Source organism: Schistosoma mansoni, chromosome 7 (genome assembly GCF_000237925.1).
Source record: "Schistosoma mansoni strain Puerto Rico chromosome 7, complete genome".
Lineage (NCBI taxonomy): Eukaryota > Metazoa > Platyhelminthes > Trematoda > Strigeidida > Schistosomatidae > Schistosoma > Schistosoma mansoni.
Window position 1 is genome coordinate 5419937 of NC_031501.1, and position 15529 is coordinate 5435465.

General features: G+C 33.5%; 1 protein-coding gene across 1 annotated transcript in view; it reads right to left on the reverse strand.

Moving 5' to 3' along the window:
- Positions 1-15529, reverse strand: part of Smp_152910 (hypothetical protein) — a gene marked incomplete at both ends in the record, with an annotated part of 48458 nt that overhangs the window by 3312 nt on the left and 29617 nt on the right. The window contains 7 exons of the mRNA XM_018798685.1: positions 994-1070; positions 2721-3108; positions 5639-5707; positions 7239-7291; positions 9942-10001; positions 11751-11807; positions 13345-14832. Of these exons, the coding sequence (XP_018653603.1) occupies positions 994-1070; positions 2721-3108; positions 5639-5707; positions 7239-7291; positions 9942-10001; positions 11751-11807; positions 13345-14832 (2192 nt within the window). The remainder of the gene's footprint in view (positions 1-993; positions 1071-2720; positions 3109-5638; positions 5708-7238; positions 7292-9941; positions 10002-11750; positions 11808-13344; positions 14833-15529) is intronic.

Here is a 15529-nt window from a genome sequence, read left to right on the forward strand (position 1 = left end):
TGTTTTAATTATGGATTAAAGTTAAATAGTATCCAAGGTCAGTTAGTTATTTTATAATTGTAAAAGAATTATATTAAAATTAGTTTTCAATCAGTTAGTTAACCGAATTATTTAGTATGTAAATGTACTAATGAGCTGCTATCCTACATTTAGCTGAATAGGCTTCATAGATTACTGCTTGCTTTCAGAACTTGGAGATTCCTCAAAGTATAAAATTAATTCAAGTGTTAAATGAGATCATGCTTATGTTGCGATTTCAGAGGAATATGGAACCAGAACAAGTTAGCTCTAGGACTACTTAGTATGAAGAGATTACGATATCACCTAACCGGCGAACTGAACGAAACCAGTGATACAACAACAGGACAAGCCAAATTATTCCAATGAGCTCTAGCCCTGATAACTAGAGGGAGAAGACCAGATTCAGCCGAGGGAAATGTATATTTCATAAGCAGCCCGGAAGCACGAACAAACAAGCTCGCAACTCAAGCATATATATATATATATATATATATATATATATATATATATACAGAACGAAAATGTCTTTAAAAAACGTCACAAAATAGAGTACTAAAAGAGACAATGAACCAATGGTATTTAAGGTCTTTCCAAATGGTATATGCAAAGTGAAGGTAAAAGTGAGCGCCTTTGGCACAAAAATGTGAAATTCAAACATTTGAAAATAAAATTCTAAAAATGAGACGTTTATCGAGTGATTTCTGGGGATCTAGCATCCACAACAAGAATGTTGTCACGTTTCCAACGAGCAACAGCTTGAGATTTCACTTTGTAAGGAAAACTATTTATATACCATACAAAGCTAAGGTTATATCAATGCGCGAATGACTCCCAGACGATTTATATGAAAAGCTCAGAATTTAAGAGATAATGTTATGTTGAAGTATCCAAACAAAACTTGTCTAACGTAGAAGTAACTGTTTAAAAGTATCAAAACGATTGTTATATTGATAAAGTGAAAACGTACTCTACTTCATGAAGATCAACATTTTCAGCAGTATGTTGAAAGCCTTCTAGTTCGGGAATAACTAACTCATCCTGATCTGCTACTTTCGATGATATTATCATCATTATAAGCCAAAGATACAATACAGATTCATAATAAAGAAAAATAAGAATAAATGTAGATGAAAAAAGATTAAACTAAGTATTTCAGTAAAAAATGTATGTTAATCATGATTTCCTTATCAAATACCTTGTCGTCATTATTAACTTCACAATGTACAATTTTCGTTGCTATTTAAGTTAGTCAATCGAGTTCGTAGAGTAGTACAGTTAATATTACTGAACAAAATAATCCAATCATATGTAATCTTAGTATTCAGATCGTAAAGCAGTATATGATGCCCTATTACATTTCATATTGTACTATTTCAAAGTAATCTTAATTTAGTGGTTACTATTCATCATTTTTCAGTGTTCATTTTACATCTATCCGTTTGTTTCTATAAATTTATGAATCAGAAGTTTTTTTGGTAATTATTAAACTGTAATTAACGTGAAATGCACTATTTTACTGAGTCAAACACTAATCCATTTTAATGAAAACATTTTTATTCGAATATTTTAAACCGACTGTTGTAGTACGAAAATCATGAATGGCCGTTCTGTTCTAGTCTGGGACTGTTCAGCAGTGTGCAGTGTTGGGTGTGGGACAGTTATCCACCTCAATTAGTGGATGAAGGGTTGTCTAAGATCATGGATCGATTAAGAATAGACATTAACACCGTTGGATGCCGGATGACTGGTCTAAAGGTTAGTAATTCGGGCGCGAGATTGAAGGTCCTGTGTTCGAGTCCTGCATGAAGTGTTGTGGACATGCATTGTCGGGAAGTCCCATAATAGGACTAAATGGCCATCCAGTGCTTTCAGGTTTTATATGGTAATCTAGATTAGATCGACTCGTGAATTCAACTGCAAAATTATTGCGATTTCAGTGTTCTAGCTTTATCTTTTTTTCCATTATATTTGTACCAACTTGTTTTGGTTTGAATTATCTCGTCGTTGATATCTTTGACTAAAATTCGATCAATCTTGGTTGGCATATGTGGATCCTGCGCCGATTGCCTCGATAAAACCTTTATAACAAAAGTTTTTATAGGATAGATGTAATGTGTTTAGCAGTAAAAACCTGTACGCGCGTTTCTTGAACATCAACTCTGGGATGAAGGTGAATTTAGATGACGAGTCCCGAATTCCAGTATTAACCACATCCCATCTATTCTATATCATATTGACCTTACCCTTTTCTTGAAACTGTATTTATTAAATGCAATGAAGCTACGATATAGATAAATAAGAGATATTCCAAAGCTTTCAGATCAAGAAACGTTTTTGAACAAATAAAAAAAACAGTACCTCTGAAAGGCCGATAACTTGTTTTAATCATTGATAAGTTATTTCTTTTCTGATAAAAAGCTCAAGGAACCACATTATTAGTCTGATAATCACATTTATTTCTCTAGTTATTTCACATATCCCTACATATTTATCAAGACAAACTTCAATATACACAAGATTACATCAGTTTTCATGGCTTCTGTTTATTTTCTTAACTTAATGATATACATAAGTTGTACGATATTATTTCCTGAACTATCTATCACACTAACAGAACTAGAGATGAATAGTATTTTTGTCAGATCAAATTATCAGACAACATATAATAAAAAAGGGACTTAAAATCACTGTGAACGAACTTTTATATTTTGCTATGATTTCTTCATCTCTGAGCTTTTTACGCATAATAACGTGATTATCGAATGCTTCTATTAATCGTTTGCTTTCCAATAACAACTCTTCTTCTTTTCGACGTTCTTCTTCACTAAATAATTGACTTTTTGACAAGTCAAATGTTTGATTTTCGTCTTCTTCTTTTTCTTGCCTAAGACGTTGTTCTTCAAGACAAAGATTTTCGTCGAGTAAATCTGTTTCTTTTAAATCAAAATCAATTTCTTTATCTAACCGTGTCATTTGTGCTTTAAGAGACTTTAGAATATTAGAATTTAATTGAGTTGCAAATTTGTTTAACCGCTCTTGATTACATTGTTGATATGGGTGAAGATTGAGTAGCGATGATTCAATAGTCTAAAATGTAATTGTAAATTTTTTGTTTGAATTGTAAATACAAATTAGGTATTTTTTTAATTTTTTACGACAAACCATCAAAATAACTAAAAACGTATTAAGATGTGTAGTTATTTCAGAGATAGACTACAGGAGGTTTTGTTTGGAATGGCAAGCATAAATAAAGGCTAGCTGAGACTTTGGCAGTTATTGATTTTATGATTTTTCAGTTCATATCACTGACCAAATTCTATGGATTGACCCGGAATTCGGTCACTAGTTTAAACAACTGAATATCTCTCTGCAACTTCATCCATGAAATTCAATTGACTTTGAAAACTAGACACTAAGAAAACAGTTACAATTAGGTGATCAATGACTATAGTTAAGGACATAAAAAAACTAGCATTCTCTAATTGACTTTTCATAATTGGTGTAGTAATAAGACAACTTTATGTATTTTCCATTAGGTTATTTGCGTTTAAAACTCCACCTTGAGCTCTTCTAGGGCTATTGTCGGATTCAACACCCCGGTAAAGAATGAGGGTTGGGTGTGGGGTCAGCAACCAAACCCTATAGAAAAAACCGTGCTAAAAAATCGCTAACGACAATGAATAATTTAAACCATTTAATTTTTGTCTTGGAAATTCAAGGATCTTCATTCAGAAGAATTATGACGCCTCATGGTGAGAGCCTATAATTTTTAAAAGTCACAAGACCGATGCTCCTTCTAAAAATTGGGGCAACAATTTTTATAAGTACATGGAACGTCTTAAAAATGTGGGGGACCAGGATGACGAGTCAAATAGCAACGTAAATAAGGAGATACAAATTGGCAGTACTTGGAATCAGTGAAACCCATCGCACCCGAGCTGGACAGCAAACGCTGATGCTTTTGTACTCCGGTCACGAAGAGGAAAACGCTCTACACACTCAGGGAGTTGCTCTAGTGCTATCCAAAGAACGTAGTGCACTGATAGGATGAGGATCTCACGGGTCCAGGATAATCAAAGAATCATTCAAAACAAAGGAGGGGATCACAATGAATGTTATCCAATTTTATACACCAACCAATAATAGCAACGATGACATTAAAGATCATTTCTACTCGAAGCTGCAATCAATCATAGCGAAGTACCTAAGAAAGGACCTAACATTCCTTATAGGAGACTTAAACGCCAATGTCAGAATGGACAATAACAGTTATGAGACTACATGGATTAGGGGATAAAAACGAAAATGAGGAAAGATTTGCAAACCTATGTGCATTCAACAAATTGATTATAGGCAACACAATATTCGCACACAAACGCATACACAAAGATACATGGATCTTACCGGACCACATAACAGAGAACCAGTTAGATCATATTCGTATCAACAAAAAATTCCGAAGGACAATGGAAGACGTGAGAACCAGGAGAGGAGCTGACATAGCTTCACATCACCACCTGGTTGTGGCCAAGATGAAACTGAAGCTAAAGAAACACTGGACAACTGGGGGAACAGCACTACAAAGGTTCAATAGAGCCTTCCTTCGAGATACTAACAAACTCAACGAATTCAAGATAACTCTTAACAACAGGTTCCAAGCTTTAATTTTTCTCATTATCATTGCTACTAAGTAGCTTTGCATCATTTTATTGTATTAACCTAGTCGTTATTAAGCGGTGCGTTTAAAACTGAATGACCGACGGATATTATTATGGAAATCATTTGAATAAACTGTGGATAAATGATGAAGACTCAATGGTGCCGAAAATATTGTTTTTTGTTAGAAGTGAAGCTTAGAGTTGACTAATGTTAAGTACTGCTCAGGAGTCTTAAACTACAACGAAACAACTGTCCAGTGCTTACTAATTTTGTTTAGTTGTTCATTACGAAAATCATCTCTGCAACCTTAACAAATCTACTCTATCCACAAAATAAACTATGAAAAATTAGTTTTGCTGCACTAATGTTAATTATCACTGAAGTGTCTGAGAATTTTTTAAATGATCATATATAGCGGTAGGCAATTACTACGTAACACATTTTAATTGATAGTCTATGTGTCTTTATGGGACAAAGGTTTAGTTAAAAATTAAAATTATGAGCTATTCCTTCCTGAAGTGGAGTTTATTTCACTCCAGATTTTAATTCATGCTGCGGCATGGTCAGGATAACATTACGAGACAATATATTCTCCTGTTGAACTGACCAGTGCAAGTCATTCAATTAATTTCTCATTATAATTTTAGGTTCCGTTTTAATTCTTCTTAGCTACATATTAGGCTTCATATTTTGGTGTACTAGCTCTTAGTGATTTATAAGATTCATATACATAGAAGCTTTATTTATTGTCAGATGAACTATCAGCAAAAGAACTGTCCCTGTTATCGTACAAAATCCACTCGATCACACCAATTCATCACAAATTAGTCACACTATTGATTAACATGTTTAAGTTAAAATTGATCAAATGATTTCTTTCCAAATAAATGGAGTCAGTGAATAAAAATGAAATCAAACTAAAACTTTTTAAATACAAAAACATGATAAGGTTACATACTGACTGAGAAAATTCCGGTAAAACAGTCAAATCTAATTCTTTCTGTGCTGCAGAGGCCCTTTCAGTTAACTAAAAGAAAATAAGAGAAATTAAAATATTGTTGAGAGATTCTATGACATAAGGAATTTTTGAAATGAAGCCTTTCAACTATGACTCACGTAACAAAATTTATATAATCTATTGTTTATTAGTTACTATATGAACTGTTTTGTATGAGCATGTAAGCTAACTTGAAAATGGTTTTGAGAATATTTATATATATGCAAATTCAAGTATGGTGACGATCTATTTATTCAGAGATCTTAACACCTTTGGTTGAATCTTCAGAATAACGTGTAGTTGTTGGACTAGTATGATCGATTCATTCTCAGTTGGATTCACGTGTTCATCTAAGCTGGACCATCATTGAAGATCTGGAAACACTGAACGGCCGCTTTGTCCTAATAACGGACTGTTCACCAGTGTGTATCCACGATCCTGCACGCAGGACTTCCAGGTTTTCAAAAGTTGTCTAGCTAAGATCGGCCTGTGAATCCAACTGTGAAAATACTACAATCTCTACAAATCCCCGTACTGGAAATGATCAACATGATCAAGCAAATATTCGTTAATTTTTTTAATTTCAATTAGTTTTTTTTCAGTATACAATAAATTCAATGAAATATTGATATAACTGAGATTGTTAGTTAAATGAGAATTCGCCTACAGAGAAACAATCCTCAAGTTCAAACACAGCACAATTTTGATGACGGAACTATTGGTCAACTATCTATATATATACGTATATATATTCTTCTAGGAAAGTATGAATAAGAGCTATTTATTAGTAAAAAAAATTGTTAATCGAAGATCATTTTGAAATTAACTAGGCGACACAATAAAGCATTTGGATAATTGTTAGTGTCTTATGCTTAATTCTTGATTAAATTTATTGAGATGATAGTATTCTGTTGTCATATCATATATTTGATATGATATACTTGGAGATAATTGGAAGGTTTCTTTCTCACAAATAGGTTTATGTGTCTATGATTGACAATAGAACTTCCTGCTTCATTTGAATCATATATATGTGTAAATGCAAGACATACAGGAAATAGAATTTTCATGAATGTTTAAGTGAATAAAAATATTTATGAGGTTCTTTTTCGTTTTATCACTATTACATCTATGAGGGCAGGGAACCTAAGGTAATCTCACTCTATATGAAATTCAATCTATATATATAGTTCAAATTATATTTTGTAGTAGATAGTATAGTTTTCTCAATTCAACTAATATTTTTATGTTACAATACTAAGATCTGTATTGTGTGACATAGCTATTAGATGCCTCAATGCTTGATCGGTACTGAGAAGCTCACTAAAAGGATAACTATCACACTGTTCTGCTAGTAGACATATCTTCATTGAATGATTCAGCTAATGATTAAATTTTCGTACAAATGAGATGTTTATACGAATTGACTACTAAATAGTGCTCAAATTCTATATTTCACCAAAATATCTAAGCTGAAATTTGTTGTACATACGGGGATACTAAAGTGTTTAGTTTTGTACTTTAGATATGTTCAAATTGGAAATGCAATTAACATGCTTACTTTTTTCCATTTTCTATAATTTTGTTTTATAGTTGTAAGTTTACGAATGAAATCTATGTATTAAAAGAGAAAGACATAATTGATACAATTGTAAATGTTTTTTTTTTTAATAATTTAAACATATTGCTTGATCAAAGAACTGAGTATTGATTTAACAAAACTTTGGTTCTAAGCTGAAGAGATTTCTTTGTTAATCATGTCGATTGGAAACTTTGAACCATATAGCATAGTGACAAATTCTTTCAGCTGACTAAGAAGTTCTTCAACATTAGAAATAAGTATTTAAAATTGGGTTTTTTTATTTGGCTCATCTGTGACTTAATCATTGGAAGCATTATTCAAACGACCAAACAACTGATTTATTGATGAATGAAGAAGTTGTCTTTCGACATACAAATTTAAAAAGTAAACGTGAATCAAATTGGTCAACTTTTTGATAGAGATATATCATCACACACACTTACTTATGATAATTTGCATTCAAACCATGATGTGAATATTTCAACGAGAAGACATTTTTAAAACAATTATTTCTCTTGATAAACTTGAGTAGTGTAATGATAAAACAAAGATTTCCAGAACTTTGTGATATTTTAGGGCAATACATTTTGAACAATCTAATCACACATATATGATCTGTTTCAACTATGTATTTGTCAATAAAGGACTATGGATGTTTATCATCTACGCTTATCAGGTCATTTGATTTCATTTGTTTTTGCAATCATTTAGGTACATATTCAGACATCCTAGTTTTGAAAACACGAATACTCCGTCATACGTATATGCGGCCAAATACACATTCAAATTTATAAACACAGTGGGATTTGACAATTGTTTGCATGTCATTTAGGTTCTCGGTGAAGAAGACATTTTTAAGAAAAGCGTATAGTTAAAACACTGACAAGGAAGGAAACAAAATTTATTTCCATATTTTGTCATTGAGTTTAAAGTATAACATATGATAATACTGAGTACTCAATTAATAAGCTTTGAAGTCCAGTTGGGAATGTCTTATTACTTCTGATATCAACGAACTTTATCGAAAACCAATAGTTCAGTTAGACAGATATTTGTAGAAATGTGTTTATTATAGTACTTCAGAAAAACTGGACGTATTAAACAATTCCACGGCTTAAATTTTGATCAACCCTACTGTAGGTAAAATTTGTTCTGGCCTTATTAAGATATGTACAAATAATCATTTTGAATAATTCATCCCATCAGTTGATTTTTCCGATCAGTATAGTTGGGTGCGAGCCCATAATTTTCTCCCTAAGTAAATGGGAAGCTGAATTTGCATTGCCATGTTTTATGGTTTCCCGCTTTTTGAAATGATGACTTAATGAAATAACCTTTACACTTCTCAGTTAAGACATTTTTTGGTTTATCAACTGATGTATGAATTTCAAGCTACAAATTGTCTTATTTTCACCTACGTTTGGTTGTCAATTATATCACACAACTGATATTTAAATATTCTGATAATTCATAGCTTATAATTTATTTTTCAAAAAAGATTTCACTTAGTTAGAGAAGGGTAGGTTCAAACCAGAGAACAGCATCAAATAAAAAAGTAGAGGCCAAAACATACATGACACAATCTAAACTCAATATAAGGAATTAGCGGATAGTGACCTCCCTAATATCTTATTCTCACCGTTTCTCTTTCTCCTGGTGATCGACTGGATCATGAAGACGTCAACATCTGGAGGAAATCACGGGATACAGTGGACAGGCAGGATGCAGCTTGACGATCTAGACTTCGCGGATGATCTGGCTCTTCTATCACAAACGCAACAACAAATGCAGGAAAAAACGACCGGTGTAGCAGTAGCCTCAGCAGCAGTAGGTCTCAATATAAACAAAGGGAAAAGCAAGACTCTCCGATACAATACAATATGCACCAATCAAATTACACTTGACGGAGAAGCTTTGGAAGATGTGAAAACATTTACATATCTGGGCAGCATCATTGATGAACAAGGTGGATCAGATGCAGATGTGAGGGCGCGGATAGGCAAGGCAAGAGCAGCATATCTACAACTGAGGAACATCTGGAGCTCAAAACAATTGTCAACCAACACCAAGGTTAGAATTTTCAATACAAATGTCAAGACAGTTCTACTGTATGGGGCGGAGACGTGGAGAACTACGAAAGCCATTATCCAGAAGATACAAGTGTTTATTAACAGCTGTCTACGCAAAATACTTCGGATCCGATGGCCAGACACTATGAGCAAAATGTTACTGTGGGAGGTAACAAACCAGATTCCAGCGGAGGAAGAAATCAGGAAGAAGCGCTGGAAGTGGATTGGGCACACCTTGAGGAAATCACCTGATTGTGTCACAAGACAAGCCCTCACATGGAATCCTGAAGGTCAAAGGAGAAGAGGAAGACCAAAGAACACATTACGCCGAGAAATAGAGACAGACATGAGAAGAATGAACAAAAACTGGATAGAACTAGAAAAGAAAGCCCAGGGCAGAGTGGGTTGGAGAAAGCTGGTCGGCGGCCTATGCTCCATTGAGAGTAACAGGCGAAAGTAAGTAAGTAAGTAAGACCTCCCTAATATGTATCTAGATGTACATAACTCTAATAGATGTCTAAAAACGGTTCATGAGGTTTTACACTTAAGCTGAGGGTGAAAAATATGTAATAGTTTGAAGCAGTGATTACTTTTATGTATCACCATAACTTACTGATAGGACCAGTTGGACGTGTACGAAGCCATTCTTTTTCTTCTCTACACAGTTCTTTCGCTAGAGTTTTTGGTTAGAAAAAAGTATTTAACAAATAAATTGATTCTTATTAAGAGTTTCTCTTTCATAAAAAGAAATCAAAATTAAAAATAGCGTAAATATCATACCTATTGGATGAGTTTATGCTAATCTATACTCAGCACTTCAGTGGACAACACTCTGACGTCGAAGGCAAAATTTACAGGGTTTGAGTCCCAGTGTGAATACCGACACTGAGATTCAGGTAAATGCAGCTGGTGGCTCTCAAATAGGATGACATTCATGTTCTGGACTCCATCGGTAGCTGAAGTCCATTCGTTCTACTTAGAACAATTAGCTTTCTATAACTGATAATAAAAATATGTTGAAATCTACCAGCCGAGGCCTAAAACATTTTCAACAATGGTTTCGTTCCAACTTGACACCAACTTAATATATAATTATAAAATTAACATGACTTTAAAAATTCATTATCTAATATACCAGTCAGTATCTGGTAATTTTACATAGGTAATGACGAAACATCACATATTTAAGTTTAAATTACTGAAATGTTAACTCATAATAAAGTTCAAATAATTTAGTGTTATCTCGATTTTATTCGTCTTAGTTTACTAAATGTAACAAATGGATAACAAAACGATCGTTCTGATTTTTGGAACACAAACGTGAGTTGATACAACAGTGTCTATTAAGAACGAATATACAATGATCATTAAACTTTAAATAAATATACTTCGGGAAAGGAATGTCAGGAGCAGATAATTAATACACATATTTCTAGTTTGTATTTCTTAGATAACAGGTTTATGGTATTTCGATACTTTTGACTTTCAGAAATTAAACTTAGTTAGTTATTAAACTGTAAATCAAGCAAGTTTGTGGAATCGTCGTTACCGAGATGAGTAAAATTGTGACATGGTCCACAGTTGTATAGTTCATATATACAATGTTTCATCTTTTTATCAAACATTTTACATTCTGGAAATATTTTCTCCACTGAAAAGTGTCATCTGTGGTAAACATTGAAAAGCAGAGACAACAAAACACATGTTCCGTCTAGTTTTAGGACTTCCTAATGGCTTATACTGATGACTCATAATGACTTGAAGTCCGAAATCTCCAGATTCTTTTATAAAGTGCACGATACTTTTGAATCAATGACTAGATATCTGATGATCAAAAATCTCAGATTCTGTTGTTCTTCATCGGGATTCATTTGCTTTTAATAGTCTTTAGTAAATGCCAGGTTTCTCAGCGAGTCTTATTTAGAGTGTTGTTCTCCGTACCTGGTCTAACAGAAAATCATGTGAACGTTAAAAATTTTATATCGATTATTAAAACTAATCTTTCATTTAATGTTTTAATTCTTTCGCAACCTATCTGGAATCACATGTTAAGCAAATTCATAGTATCATAATAGTTTGGCCAGAACTATTGAAAGGATATAAGAATTATGACAAAACTAGTAACCCATACATTAACTACACGTTTGTACAGTTGTCTGTCAATCAAACCGTTTGTTTGAAGGCAGCTGCTAATATTATCATAGATGGAGCGGAGTTAAACCATTAAATGTTTAATCATCAACTACCTGGACTATACTGATTTATTGATTAGAATTTACTAAAAATATATTATACAAGACAACTAAAGTTTATATATTGCTCCTTTTAATTTTAAAACGAAAAGATTCCCTTTTTTAATGATATATATTCAGTACATTCTAGTGTAATAAATGTAATGTCTTTTTTTAGTTAAATAACTCACGTTTACCACTTCTTGTTCTTATATAATTCTCTTCTGCTGCATTACGGGCTACTAAATCTGAAAACATTTTAGTGATAACAACTTTTTAAAACTTCCATTAGTTAGGAATTACATTAGATAGCTAATTAGATCATAAAAAATTGCATGGATATCACATTAGATTAAAGATTTGCATTAAAGAGATTTTACAATGAAAACTGAACAATTTAAGCTTATATGAAGCTTCGTTCTAGTTGGGACTTGATAGTTGGATCTACCAACATCTCAGTGGCTAAATGGATAACATGAGGACGTTTCAAGCAAACGGTACTGAGTTCGAGTCCCGGAGTGAACATCAATCCTGAGATGAAGTTACATCCAGCTGACGAGTCCCATATAGTACTTCCTGAATTCCAATGCTAGCCACTAACTAACTGTGATTATAATTTGGAAACTGAATCACAAATTATATCGACAAGGCAGAAACCAACCCTCAAAGGCAGATGGTAATTTGTTGTTTCCTGTGTATGTGATATTTAACTATGAAAATCATTCTGTAGTTTGCTTAGGATTTTTTGATATTTAGGGTTTTTGAGTTATCATGACAGAACATCAGATTACTTTCAGGGCTGAGTAAGTAAATATTATCCGTCATAAACACTAAGTCAAATAATTCGAAGAGAGTGAAAGTTAGTAATTATCCAAAGCAACGATAAACGTAATTTAAAAAGGACAAAAGATCAGTTTTCATTTCCTGGTTGTCCACATTTTTGGAAAATATTTCACGTTGAGGGACTCTTGAAAGAAAACTGAGTTACTATTGGTTTTGACTACCTGAGAGTGCGATTGAAGAGACCGAAGGCTAGGTGATTAAGACCTATTACACACTCTTTTTTTAATAGTTTTCGATATGCTAGTTTTGAACATTTCAGGTAAACCGCTGATACTGGGTATCCGTTTAACAAGGTAACGTGTGCTATATTTATGATTAGAATTACCTGACTACTTTTCCGGTTTGCGAAGGCAAAATCATTGAGGATACTGACTAATCGTGCGAAAAACCTGTTATTACCCTTCAAGATAGTTGACAATACATGGCTTCGCTCTTGGACCTTAAGTTTTCTGTATCGAATTTACCCTCCTGCAATTAAGCCGCCTGTCATAGTAGAACATCAAGGAACCTTTATTCCAGTCAATGTAGTTCAATTGAGTTGTTTTAATTGGCTAAATTGACCATCACGTAAGGATAGCGGATAAAGTAGGGGGTCAACTTAAAACATTCAACATGAGACATTTGATACTGACTCAATGGCTTGATTTATTCCTGCCTAACATAAAAATAAATGTTTTGAATCCCATCCCGTGTAAATTGATGAGTACATATTTCAGAGGAGTGCTAATTAAGATAAAAGAAATTTCTAGTGTTCCCTAGTTAATAGTACACGATGATATCTGTTTTTATTGCGTACAAAGTACTGTTAATGGAAAGCTTGAAGCTCACTTGTTCAGGTAACCTACATTTAACATGTTTGTTACAAAATTGGTAATTTACCAAACTTAAAAATTTTAATTCATCAGTAGCATAGTTTACCATTAACTGTTCAGATTAACATACCTGAAAATTCCGATAAATTACCCGATCTAGCAGCTGAAACAAGATCATCACTAAGACCTGCGGCAGCTAGAACATCTGCTAATTGTTGTAGATTGTCAAGTTTAGCTGCAGCTAATAAATTAACTAAACCTTCAGCACCACCACCTGCTGCATTAATCAAGAGTTGTAAAGCTTCTGCACCCCCACCAGCCGCTGCCAATATATCCGCTAATCCATCTGAATTACCACCGATCGCTTCTAAAAGAATTCCTAATGTATCTGGATTATTTCCGAGTACTTTTAATAAATTCGCCAATCCATCTATTGGTCTTTCGTGTTTACCTCGCGTAAGTATTTTTAGAAGATTATTGAAACCTTCTTGACCTCCACCTCCTGCATTAATCAAAGTTTTTAAAATATTAGCTTTTGAATTAGAGTCCGTTGCACCAGCTGCTTGTAATAAGTTATTCAATCCTTCTTCATCACCACCAGCCGCATTTATTAATGCTTCTAGACCTTCAGCACCACCACCAGCTGCTGCAATCAGTGCCGCTAAACCATCTCCATCTTCAGCAAACTTTCCAGCAGCTTTAAGTAATGCAGCTAATCCAACCTGTCCACCACCAGCAGCAGCAATTAAAGTAGCAAGACCATTTTCCTTTCCACCTAATAGATTAATTAACGCTGTCAAACCCTCAACACCTTTACCACCTATAGCTTTAATTAAAGCTTCCATTCCATTTTCTCCACCACCAGCTGCTGTAATGAGATTAGCAAGTCCATCGTCACCAAGTGTTTTCAACAATCTCTTCATTCCTTCTTCACCACCACCCATAGCATTAACTAAAATTGTTAGACCTACATCAGCTCCACCTAATGATTCAAAAAGTAATTTCAAAGCATTTGGATCGTTTGGATCAAGTCCACTGGCTAATAATAGATTTCGTAATGCATTTTCATCACCACCTAACATTTCTAACAAGACTTTTAATGCTTCTGCTGGATTATCACCACATGATGCCAGTAATTTAGCTAATGCTTCATGTCCACCACCAAATGCATTCAAGATTTCTTTAATAGAGTCTATACTGCCACCAGCAGATTTTAATAAAGCAGCTAATCCTTCTACACCTCCACCAGAGATTTCTATTAACTTTCTTATTATTTCTTCTTTATTGCCATTTTCACCAAATGAATTTAACAAAGTTGCTAAACCTTTAGCTCCACCACCTAGTGTTTTTAATAAACCTTCAATGCCAACTTTGTCACCGATGACTTTGAATAAATTCTCAAGACCTTCAACACCACCACCTAATGCTTCAATTAAATTCTTGAAATCTTCTTCTTGGTTACCAGTTACATTAAGTAGGTTAATTAGTGCTTCATTCATATCACTACTTAGTGCACTCAATAAATTGGTCAAACCTTGTACACCTCCACCAACTGCATCAAACAGATTTTTTAGACCAGAAGCACCACCTCCAGAAGCTGTAATTAGATTTGCAACACCTAGATTTTTTTATTCATCAAAAAAACCATTATGAAAAGAACAGTGTTTAAATAGAAATAGAAAAACCTCGATATATGTATCATAATAAAATGATTTATTCAATAAATCTGACAGATTACTTGACGTCTTGTCTCAAAGTCAAATAGTATTCACAGGCATTTCGGTGGTCCACTTTAACTTAAGTGAATTATTCAATTGGTCAACGGCATCGAGCACATTAAACTGTTTCAATCAGTTCAGATATAGAGATATATTGAAACGCTGTGAACATCATGGTTCAGGTTAAGGCAATAAATTTTCTCATGAAGCTATGGTTACTTTTCTTTTCTTATGAATAGGTGGTTAAAAGTTCGTAACGAGATGGTAGCTAAAATATATCCAGGTGACCATACTAACAGAAGATTGATTTACTTGTTAAATAGTTAGTTATCATAATGTACAATGAGTGTTCTTACAAAATCACTAGCCGTATTATGTATGTGAGCTCAACATGATAGAGACCTGAATTTAAACTTCATCGTACTCTAACTTAAATGTATTTCTTTATCTAACTGCTGTTAACAAAAAGAGAATTATCTTGGAGAGATAAACTTCATCGTGAGTTACTAGTTTAACAAAAATGGAAGTCATAATGTATTGAGGAATACATTTGTAGTCCATTATGAAAAACAATAATAAATACGTTATTCATGTCAA